This window comes from Microcebus murinus, chromosome 4 (assembly GCF_040939455.1).
Source record: "Microcebus murinus isolate Inina chromosome 4, M.murinus_Inina_mat1.0, whole genome shotgun sequence".
Taxonomy (NCBI): Eukaryota; Metazoa; Chordata; class Mammalia; order Primates; family Cheirogaleidae; genus Microcebus; species Microcebus murinus.
The window spans coordinates 93,161,369-93,173,449 of record NC_134107.1 but is presented as its reverse complement, the minus strand read 5'-3'; the positions used below and the strand labels follow the sequence as shown (position 1 = coordinate 93,173,449).

Genomic DNA, 12,081 nt, shown 5'->3' with positions numbered 1-12,081 from the left:
TAGCACGGAACCTGTCATGTAGCAGCACTCAAAATGATACTCGTTGAGTCCACTCTTAGAAGCGCCCTGCACTGAGGGCAGGCAAGGGAAGGAGCCCTGGGACACCCAACGCCCACAGATTCAGCCCCAACTTCCTTTAGTAAGGTAGCATGTGTGCTCTTCATCTCTGCCGAAGTCTCACCGAGACCACGGTGAAGTCCACGCCCGGTCACGTGCACGGGCAACAGGACACTGCATCGGTGAGCCGCCTCTGCCTTTGGACCTGACAGCAGTGGAGCGCTGCCCAGCCAAATTTAAACAAGAACTGGAATGACTCACCAGGCCTCAGGTCAATGGGACAAAGAGTACCCTGGCCACCACGGTACAAGAGATCAGCTTCTCTGGATGCAAGTGCACGCTGTGTCTCAGCCCCAAACACGTGGCACCGGAGGCAGTTTTACGGCGCTGTGAGAATCGACGCCCTGTGCTAGAGAACAGTCTCCGGGAGAAGGCAGGGTCTGCACCAACACGATTGCATTTTTTACCCTGCATGCTAACACGACCTACTTCACGACAGTGACAATAAAGATACAACAGCTAACACTTGCAGAGCACGTACTCTGTGCCACCATTCCTTGCATGGTATAAATATTTACTGACCAATCCTTATAAAAACCCAATGAAGCAACTACTGTTATGATTCCTATTTCACAAATAAGCAAACAGGCACAGAGAGGTTAAGCAGCATTAATCACAGTCACACAGTTAGTAAGTAGTGAAACCAGGATTCTGACCCGGATAGTCAGAAATGCACAATTACTACCTGTAAAACGTGGGGTGGGAGATGGAGGGGGGCTGTTGTGGCAAATTTTGCTTTCTACTCAAATAACTGCCATAAATTCAGAGCTTTTACTACACCCAGCCAAAACAGAACTTGGCTAAGAAAACCTTTAGTTATCATGGAAAATTCAGAAATCTTCTAATGAGCAAACTGAGGCATACATGTATTCATTTAGTAAGACTCCTAAGTCTTGGGCTTTTAGCTGGATTTGTTTTAAATTCATTAATAAAAAAATAAATTAAAGTGATTGGGAATGTTTCTCACTTGAATTAGCAAGAAATCAAAGAACTGTGAATGGAATTTGATTTTAACAGTTTAGGATAATCACTATTTTAAACATTCATAAATAGTTTTCCTAGAACAAGCAGGAGGAAAAAGTATTGCTAAACTATGGCTTTCTCCCTCTCAGCAATTAGCAGCTCCATCCAATAGTGACAGCAAATTAAAATGGGACTTCTCACTGAGATGAAAGGGCAGGCAACTCTCCTCCATTGAAAATAAAATAAAAGAAATCATCTTCAAAAGTTCCAAGAGCTCAGTCTAGATCCCAGATGGCTCAGTAACCCTAAGTAGGTTAAAGTATTAAAAAACAAAATCAGAGCAGACAGAATCGAATCAAACTGACCCCCTATTTAGCTGGCTGAGCTGCCAAACCAAATTCCAAAACACAGCAAAATTCAATTAACCATAAGGACTTCACCAAGATACAAGTAGGTGCACAAAGGGTAAAAGAATTTCTGAAAGAGCTCAACAATCCAGAAAAAGCTCATCCAAGTGCCTAGTTTTAAAAATGAAGAAATGGAAGCTCAGGTTGAAAAAATGATGTCAACAGTGACAGAACTGAAAAACGCAGAGCTGGGTCTGGAGCCCTGGCTTCCACGCGGGCCGGGCACACCACCACAAAGCCTCTGCCACCTTCCTAGTTTCACAACCACAACCTCTCTGAAAGACCAGATTTCCAGGAGCCCAAGAGGTTATAAACCTAAGTCATTCATCACCCCCAAAAAGGATGCTTCCTGGAAATAGAAATGGATTCAAAAAGAATTTGGGCAAATCTGTGAATGACAGAGCAGCCATAAATAGCTACTAAAAGAAGCTGGTATACACCTGACCTTTAGGATTGACGTCAAGGAAGATGGTTGTAGCCTCCAACAGCGGTATCTTAGGCCTAGTGTTGGCAGCCAAAGACTAGGTCAGATGGATCTGACCCAGAAGAGCAATGCCCATGTTCTTATATGGCCTGGTGCAGAGCACCCAGGGCTGTGAATTAGAAGGCAAGCTGAGTGCCTGGCTCTACCCATTTATAGCTGCGTGACCACATGCAAGTCACTTATTTGCTCCAAATCTCATATTCCTCATCTGTCAATCATGGCCAATAACAGCCCATGATCCCTTATCCAAAACGCTTGGGTGCTTCAGAAATCAGAATTGCTCAGATTTTAGAAAGGTACTCTAGTGCCTATAGTGTTTAGCAGCCCCGGCAGAGTCTAGGGCAGCACTCTGTAATCAAACACATTAATATTTTTGCAGCAAAACATATGAATATTCAAAATAAGCAGGATAAATATAGCCTCACGTCAGTTCAATTCAGGTTTTGCCACTAAATGAGTTTGCTGCAAACTTACAAAAAGCCTTTTAGTTTCCAGAGCTTTTCAGACTTCATTATCACAGATATGGGATTATGGACCTGTACCCCCTTAGGGAAGACTGTGAGGGGAAGAGAGATAAAGTCATTAAAGGTGCTTTGCAAAGAAGAAAGCGCTGCAACTGATAAAAGGCATTATTAATATTATTGCTGTGGCTATCATTATTCCAAGAATACACTTTTCCGAACAGAATTTAGCTTGATAGCAGAGGTGCCTGGCAGAATGATGAAAGGGAACCAAGAGTGACTTAAACCAAGGTCAACGCCTGTTGGCCCTCTATATGGTCAACCACTAACAACATAGCAGCTGGCCATCTGAGAGACCAGGCAAAGGGCCAGGCAGACCTCCAACATCTTGGCCACATGGCCCTGTACCCTAGAACTGGCCCCAAGGAGCCTCTGGGAAGGGCCGCACACGTGGGCCCAGGGACCTGGCTGAGACCATGTCTTGTGGTTCCTGAGCAGCCCTTCAAGAACCAGGCAGGAGTTGCCACTGTGCGCGGGATACTTACTGCAGCCGATCTAAGGGCTCATCTGTATAAGATCCAGAAGCTCCTGGGGGACCACACCCCACTCTGCTTCTGTCACACTGAATTCAGAACATACTAAGACCAGTCTGTATGAACCTAGGGAGACTAAGGGCTATAAATGAAGACTATGTTCAGACTTAGGTCAACCATACAACCCTGCGATCTTACTACATATGTATAGAACTCTGAGCATGACAAGGTACACGTGGCCCAGCTGAGCTGGGTCCCAGACCATGTCCAGACAAGTCTGCATGCACAACTGCTCCCTCCAGCCTTTCAGAAAGAGAAAGAGAAAGAAGAGAGTCTGGTCTTTCGGAAGCCTCAGATGAACCTTCCTCCCTCAGACATGACCCTCTGTCATCTTCCCCCTTCCACTGGGGAAGATTATGGGGCCCAGAGCTTCTTCTTCACCTGCCTGGGGAATGCTGCTGATCCATCAGCTCTTCTCACTGTTCAGACTCCCTTCTGGTTCCTTCCTTTAGGTAAGTAAGCCCCATCTGATCAACTCAACTGGTGTCCTTGTCTGGTCTTCCCATCGCTCCATGCCTACATTTGACATTGCTTTTACTTCTTGCATGGGACCAGGATCCAGGACTTCACTAAGTTTCATTCTCACTATCTGTTTAGCCAATAGGTTCCCGCTCACTCCAATACCAGCTTGGGATCAAGGCACGGAATTCCATAACAAACCCCCTGACTGCCTCATTTCCCAGCACTTTGCCCTAACATCCTTTCTATTCCCTTCTGCCCCCCAAGAAAAGCAAGAATAACTGCTGGGTACTTCATCTTCACCAACACTCTGGCCTATGGCCTTAAAAATAAACCTGTAGCCTGTTACTTCATCATGGTCATCACTGTTATATTTCTACCCAATTCTATAGGTTCCTGGCATCAAAATCTTTCCCTCTGATTTTTTTTTCTTGCCTTTTTGTTTGTGCTGGCAGCGATGTTTTTTCTTCTACCAGAGCATTTCTCAAACTGCTGATGGGTTGGCAGGTAAGGGGTGGGGGGAGACAGAGAACAGTAGTAAATAGAGAAGTAGCACATTAATCCTAGAGCTTTGAGGGTAAGGAAGACAAAAAATAAAAAGCCACCCACAAAATATACCTAGCCAGGAGCTGAGGGGCTGCCATTAAGAGTAAGGGACAAACACACAGGGGACGGTTTTCACCCTGCCACCACCTTTTTTTTTTTTTTTTTTTTTCAAGAGATAGGGTCTCACTCTGTCACCAAGCCTGGAGTACAGTGGCGAGATCATAGCTCACTGCAAGCTCACACTCCTGGGATCAAATGATCCTCCTGTCTCAGCCTCCCAAGTAGCTGGGGCTATAGGTGTGAGTCACCACACCTAGCTAATTTTTTAAATATTTTTTTGGAGAGATGAGGTCTCGTCATGTTGCCCAGGCTGGTCTCGAACTTCCTGGTCTCAAATAGACCTCCAGCCTCAGCCTCCCGAATTGCTGGGATTACAGGTGTGAGCCATTGCGCCTAGCTCTGCCCTTCTTGATTTCTTTAGACCCCCCACAGCTTCCCAGAGAAGGTGCTGCCTTGGCTCTAGCGTACGGGTCTGCAGCACCTCACTTTCCACTCTCAGTCATTCTCCCAGCCAGCGGCCCACAGCGTGACGCTGAGGATTCCAGGACCAACAGCTCACTATCACACACCCTCGAGGACAGGGACATTCTCTGTGCCACCTCAGAGCCAATACAACCCCGGTGGACACTATACACTAGAACTCAGAGCCAACGGGACCATGCAATGAGGAGACCTAACCAACATGGAGGACGGAGGGTCAGCTCTACACCCTTGTGGTGACTATGTAGCAGTCCAACGCTGGTGGTTTCTGGATTTTCCTTCATTAATTCAGCACCAACCCTGCTGGCCGTCTCCATTTTAAGAAGTGAGTAAAACAAGGCTCAGAAAGTTTAAATAACTATCACAGGCTCTTTGGAATATAACAGGGCGAATCCTCCATCCTTCCCCAGAGGAATGAGGTTCTCGCTGAACAGGAAATTGGAATTCCCAAAGAACGTGATATCTTTGGTGGCCCTCTTGGGTAAAGAAAAGTAACTGGGACCCAACAAGAGCCAGAAAAGAAAAATTACTTTCCACCAAACCCCATTTCTCATAACACATAGCTGAAACAATTCACATCCGGAGAAGATGATAAATCTATCTGGTCAAGTTTGGGGAGGGGGTTTCCTCTTCAGTTTGAGCAAAAACAAACAAAACCTCGGTCCATTTCTGAGCAGTACAAACATCGAGACGACACACCTTAGTGGCGGTTATTTTTCACACCCACCGGAAAAAAAAAAAAAATCGGCTGCATCTAGCTGTGCCGCACTTTCCACAAGGTAGGTCTCAGAGCTTCCGAAGAGGCTATGTCGGAGCAGGTTCCGGCCGGGGGGATCAGACTGAGTTCCAGATGCCTCCACCCCTCCCCAGCCTCTCTCACTCACATCCCCTGAACCTGAATGAGCCACAGCAGAGCGGGGGTGGGAGCAGTGCCAAAGTGGAAAGTCCGCCCCAGATCAGCAAAACAGCAGGCCAGAGGGTGTGTAGGGAAACGCTGTCACTGATGACAACAGAAAACGGGATTTCTTGACACCATTCATCTGACCTGGGGATTACAGGGTCAAATGACCAGCATATAGTTTATGACAGAAGCAGGAAATAAACCCAAACCCACCACTGAGTCTCTCTGTTATTTACTCTGCTTCTGATAAGCAATCTTCAAAACCCTCTGCATTGTAGACGTGATCCTCTTCAAGACTAAGTGACTCCAAGAGTCAGCAAAGTACAAGAGGGTTAAGACCTGAATTTGGATCCCACTCTGCCTCTTACCATCTATGTGACCCTAGAAAAGGGACTTTCTATCTGGGTCTTGGTATCGTCCTATATAAAAAAAGGACATTACCTACCTCGTCGGGCTGTTGTAATGAAAATGCAACTCCGTGTAAAGCGCTTAGTGCTGAACCAAGCATGTCATAAGAGCTCAATGAATGGTTATTTCGCAGAGAAGGAAATGCAAGCCAGAGGAAGCCAGTGCTAGCCTGAAGGAGCATTTAATTCAATGTGATCAGAGATGGGATAAGAATGAGACTTTACAGGCTGCAAGACCAAGACTCTCCTACCCATCTTTACCCCTTGAATTTAAATCAACTCCCCGTAAATGCATGTGCAGGATCAGAGAGTGAGAAAGGAGAGGGAGCAATAAGATGAACGTTGACCAAGAATGACGCCTGGCACCTGCAGCTGCTCTCTGGCCTGGCACCTGCAGCTGCTCTCTGGCCTGAGCGGCCTGCAGCCCCTCCCGCCCTCCTGAGCTGCAGATGGGGACAAGCCTGCCTTTGCAGGTGGAAACCTGGGGCCCTGAAACCTGTCAATGTGGCCAGATCAAGGCCATGGGAGCCCCTCATCCTGAACCCCACTTCCTCCTCTCCACGTTACCAATCACTCCAGGCAAAGAGGCATAGACCCAACAGCAGAAAAAACAAACAGCAAAAAGAGAGGGAAGGGCCTAGCAAGAAGCTGGCCCCAGTGCTTTCTGGATATACCCTGGGCCCCCTCACTACACTCTGAAGAATGTGCCCCCTGCCAAGGACTTCAGAAGAAATTTTATTTATTTATTTATTTTAAAAAAAAAAAAAAAACAGCAAGGAAGACAAGAGAGCCAGGCTCCTGGCTCAGGAGCAGCCAGGGTGTGAAGGAAAGGCGTGGGGTGTGGGGCTGGGCTGGGCCTACCTGTGCTGCTCCACGGCCTCATTATCAGGAAGCTCGACCCCACACACGCTGCACTGCTCCCCGAGGGTCCGGCTCTCTGACTTCATGCCCACGGCCAGCTCACCCAGCTTGCTGAACAGCTCCCTCTGGATGAAGCCCTGGGGCAGCAGACCCCCGTAGGTGCTGAAGTCCATGGAGACGGCCAAGGCAGGCTGGACGTGGAGGCCAGAGGACACTGAAGATGGCATGCTCAACACGGCGTCAGCCTTGTGGTTGGGCAACACAGAGTAGATGCCCAGATGTTTCTCAGCTGGGGGTGCTGGGTGCTCAGGTCGGCCAGCGGGGCCCTGGCCAGCCTCCGCTGCGGGTGGCAGCTGCTCGGCACTCTCCTCTCGCCCGTAGTGCAGCTCCCTAGCACTGGTGATGACGCTGCTTCGAGTAGGGGTCCCGGGCCCCTCTTTGCCCCTTTCCTCGACCTTGTCCCCCATCCCTCCTGAGATGCTGGACTCGGCTGCCCCAGGGCTGTCCTGGCAGGGTGCTTCATCCACCTGCATCATCTCTGTCTTCACTTCAGCCACCCCAGGGTGCCGCCCACCCCCAGCCAGAGTTGGCTCCTCGGGCCCTGCAGGTGGCTGAAGAGTTCCCTGCAGAAGAGACTGTCCTATGGTCATCAAACTGTCCACTGCAGCCTTGGTGGGACTCATGGCTGAAAGACCAAATGAGGTGGAGACTGAAGGGCTCTGGTCCACCATGGGCCCAGGGAGGCTCTGTCCAGCCACACTGGCATACCCACTCTCCTCGCTGGAATGCTTCGAGATGAAGATGTTCTTGAGGTACCGGGCCTTGCGGTCCTCTTCTTCCTCGGCCCCACCATCGGCCATAGTGGCCTCCGTGTCATTGTCATCTGAGGCCTGGATGGTCTCCAGGATCTTCAGGCACTGCTCCTCCAGGTATTCGATCTCCAGGATCTCAGCTGCATACAGCAGGTCATCCAGGTCCTCTGCCTTGGCTTGCAGCGTGGCCGTGTACGCATATTCCAGAATCTGCTGAAAGGTCTTTGGCGAGAGGAAGTCCAGAGTATAGTGCTGACTGTTGCGGTGGAAGAGGATCTCAAACATCTTGCTGGTGCAGGCCAGCACGGTCCGGTGGGCGTGGAACTCCTGGCTGTCCACCATGATGACCACATCACACAGAGTCCCGGCCAGCCGCATCTGGTTGGCCTTGCACAGCAGCCCCGTGGGGTGGCTGGGGTTCTGCAGCTGGATCATGCCCATCTTCGTCAGATCCATGGTGCTCCCCTCGGCTCAGGCATGAGGCTCTCTTTCCTTCTGGGCTCTGCGTGGCCGGGCAGGGTGGGCTTTCTGGGCCAAGGAAGGGGCCTGGAGGAGAGAGGGTAGGAAGAGGCGAAAGAGACAAACGAACAAAAGACAGATTCATTAGTGTCCCTAAAAGTAAAAATTCAAACACTACAAGATGCCCCTCTAGTCCTCACCACCAAGACCTCAGCAAGAGGGTCTCAGAAATTTTAATGGAAGAGGCTTCCTAGAAATCTACCAATCTGCCTTTACCAGCCCAGGGATGAAGAGAGTAAAGAGAAGGTTCTGCCTCAGCATTTGCCTGGTTCTCCACTCTGTAACATCTGTTGGACAAAGTGAAATGAAAATTACAGCAAGTCCTCTGAGTCCTAAGCCTTCTCTGCGTCTGAGAGTAGGGGCTTCCTATGCAAGGCCAGCATTCATTATCGAGGAATGCCAGCATGTACTTAAAATTGACAAGATTTCAGCCCTTTCATTTAGTCAACTTCACTCTCAACCCCCTGGACAGCAAACCTCATCTTCAAAACAAAGTTTTTTTCTAAACTCTGCCTCACTGTGGTGGCCACAGGAGCAGAGTCAAACCTAGCTGGGACTAGAAGCCCGGTCCACAGAAATCTACAGGCAAGGGTCTCTTCTCCCCCAGGGCCACCCTCTTACCATCAGCCGGGGCCTCTGTCCTTGCACTCTTCTCAGAGCTGCACAGCACGGACAGACCCAAGCCTGTCCCCTCCTCGGGCACTAGCAGGAACACACACACATAACTCACACACAAACTTGGGTCAGTTCCACCCACAGGTGCCTCAAAGTTATTGTATATGTAATCCCAAATCTGGATCTCTGTGTGTGTGCATGTGTGCACCGGCCAGAGTTTGTCAACACACGTGCACATGCTTACATAAGAGGCTGCACTTGCCCTTCTGCCCACAGTGCCCAGTGGACAGGAGGACCTAAAAAAAATTTTTAAAGGATAGGTCATGGAGCCAGGTCGTAGGAAATACGTTCCCCTACAGCCAGGAGTGCTCTTGCAGGGCTGGGCGCATGAACTCTAAGTGTTTCCCCGCAGGCTCCAAGGAGTGGGCAAGTCCTGTGACCATGAGCAGCAAGTGATGCTGGACATGGCTCAGAGGTGCTAAAAGTGACAGTGGCACCAGCATCCACGGCGTGAGTCACAACCCGCACTAAGGGAAACCAGGGCTGGGAGACAAAGGCCTCTTTCTAGAGCCGGTTCGGAATCAACAATGGGCTCCTGGACCGGAACCCCACTCACTCGAGGAGTTTTTGAAACACCTCGATGGCGCAGGAGCCCCCCAGCCCCTGCCTTGCTGTGGCCAATATTGCAGCGGACGAGCTGGGAGCAGAGAAGAGCAAGGTCTCTCCCTCGCTCGCACACGCTGCTGCCTCCACCCCGAAAAGCAGCCCTGTAGGCTCCAGAGCCACCAAGCTCAGGCAGAAAAGGGAAACAGGACGGCTGGTCAAGACGCTCTGCTGCCCACCCCGGGTGGGGACCGAGGCCGTCAAAGGTGGGACGACCATCCAGCCACGCCTCGCCACCGCGTGCTTTCCCGCAGACATGGGGGTTTCGGAGAACCGGGAGTGAGCAGCCGAAAGAATGGAAGCTTGCCCACCTGAATTCCTTCCCCCCAAAACAAGCCCTCTGGGTCCCCAGGGGAATCAGGATGCCCTCGGTCAGCCGCCTCCCCACCCGCCGCTCGGCGCCCGCGATCCGGCCGGCGCTGGCTGCGGCGTCCAGCCCGGCGCGCGGGGGGGAAAGCCGGCGCTCACCCGCCCGAGCTCCGGGGATCGGTCGCGCTCTCGCACGCCCCCACGTCCCAGCGACCCCCACCGAGACTTGGAGACGACTTCGGCAAACTTGGGGAAGCAACTTTTCCCGGGGAGCCAGACTCCTGAAAGAAAGGCAGCCGAACTAGGGAGGAGGGAAAGCGAAAGAGACGGGGACCGAAGGCGGCGAGAGTCCGGGCAGGCAGGGCTCCGCGGCGGGCGGCGAGGAGGCGGACCCGCCCCGCGGCCACGGGGAAGCACAAAAGCCCCGCAGCGAGTCAGGGGAGGAAAGGCGAGAAGGGGTCGGCTGGCCCTCCCTCTTCGACCTAGGGCCGTGACCCCCGGGGAGCGACCGACAGGGGTCCCGGGCCTCTGGCCAGCGGCGCCGGCGGCGGGCGTGCCAGCCCCGGCAGGTCGCGAGCGTCCCGGGGAGGTGGCGAGCGAGACGGTGCCCGGCGCGACTGTGCGTCCCGCGGGTCCGCGGGCTGGCGGGATCGTGCGCATTTCGAGCGCGTGCGGGAGTGTGCGAGAGGCTGTGCGAGCGAGCCGCGGGCGCGCCGGGGTGGGAAAGGCATCCCGAACGCATCAGGTGCAGAGCCCGGGCACCCACCGAGCGCGGCCGGAGCGCACCGCGAGCTCCGGCGACACAGCCGGTCCCGCCGAGAGCCGAAGAGGGCCCGGAGACCCTGCGGAGCTTCCCTCCCTCCCCTCAAAAAGGGGACCAAGTCTGACCAAGAAAAAAGAGCTCACCACGTTTTTTCAAAGAGAAACAAAACCCAAGCGAGTCCCAGTCCTGCGCCCCTCCGCCCCCAGATCCACTCGTCAGCTCCTCTGATTCCAGCTTCCCTGCCGGCCGGTGAATAAACACACAAATAAATAAACCAAAATCCTATCTCGCGCCGGCGCACAGGTCCGCATACATATGAGCACCCACCGGCTCTCGGCTCTTCCACCGGCCCCTGGCGGTACAAAGCCTCCCGATCTCCGACCCCCGCTCGCGCCCTCAGCCCCTGCAGCCCGCTCTGCCCCCACCTCTCACCCTGACCGAGCCTTGGAGAGGAAGGGCTGGGGAGGCAGCTGCGCCCAAGCTGACAGCCGGGGCTCCCGCTTCTAGCCGACCCCGCAACCCGCGGCGGCGACGACGGCTGCAGCAGCGAGAAGGGAGCACGCCAAATGAAATAAGGCACAAGCCCAGTGGCCGAGTGGCCGAAGCGAGCGCGCGCTCCGCAGACCTTTCCAGCCCCGGGGCGCCCCGGCGCGCGGCGCTCGCTGGGCGGTGCGCCTTTCCCCGGCCCCCACTCACCGCTGCCGAGCCGGGCACCGTGGGGTGGGTGTGCGTGCCTGTCGGGGGGTGTGTGCCTGTGTCGGGGAGGGGTGTTGCTGGGGAACTGTTGCTCTCCGTATCACGGCGGCAGCGGCGGCATCGCCGGGCAGTTCGCAGTACCCGCTCTCATCGCCCTCAACTCCTCTCTGCTGCGAGGTTAGCAAATCACCACCGGCTGCTGCGCCTCCGCCGCGTCCCACGTCAACGCCGAGCCCCCTCCCCTGCGAGGCCCCGGCGCCTCTCCATCTTTAGTGCTGGCGGCCGAGCCCGGCTCCCTGCCCACAGCTGCCCCCCTTCCCTCCCCCCTCCCCCGCCGTCCCCGGGCTCAGCCCGCCCACCACCCCGCACTGGCCGAGCCCGCGCGCGCTCCCCGCCCCACCCCTCCCTCCCTCTCCCCTCCCCTCCTGTCCCCGCGCTCAGCGCTCCGGGCTTCGCCTGACATCTAGCTGCTGCTGGGGCGCCGGCCGCTGCGCTCTCCGGCCGAGCGGAGAGGAAGACCGGGCTAGTGGAGAGGAGTGCAAGGGACTCCGAGCCCTTGATGGGAGCACCGAGGGTGAGGGGCGAGGAGCAGCCCCCACCGCACTCCCAGATTTTTCATTTCCACTGGACACGGGTTTTGTCCCCCGCCCCGGTGCTCCAAACGCAGAGTTTTGTCCCCGGTTCCAATGTTTGCCCCCAATTCAGTGCACGTCATCGCGCCTTTCACTTTTTCTCCGGAGTCAGGGTCGCATCCCCAGTTGCCGCCGGCGTCGGTTTTATTATAAAAGGTCACTCTCGCAGCCCAAGCCCAGGGCTTTCCTACCCCCGACTTGAGCACCCGCATTTCGAGAAGTCTCGGGTGCAGAGTTGGAAGGCCCAGGTGAACCAGGTACCGGAGGGTCTGCGGAGATCTACTGTGGAGGCGACGCGCTCCCTTTCAGCTGTTGTGATTGCTGGAGGCCAAG

General features: G+C 53.8%; 1 protein-coding gene across 2 annotated transcripts in view; it reads right to left on the bottom strand.

The window, feature by feature from the left end:
• Positions 1-11,400, bottom strand: part of ZBTB16 (zinc finger and BTB domain containing 16) — a 182,372-nt gene extending 170,972 nt beyond the window's left edge. Inside the window, exons 1-2 of one of the 2 annotated variants that reach the window (XM_012748013.3) lie at positions 10,853-11,400; positions 6,740-8,097 (exon numbers count right to left, since the gene is read on the bottom strand). In XM_012748013.3, the coding sequence (XP_012603467.1) occupies positions 6,740-8,007 (1,268 nt within the window). In that variant the 5' untranslated portion in view covers positions 8,008-8,097; positions 10,853-11,400. The remainder of the gene's footprint in view (positions 1-6,739; positions 8,098-10,852) is intronic. The other variant, XM_012748012.3, reaches the window with a different exon arrangement.
• Positions 11,401-12,081: the final 681 nt, after the last annotated feature.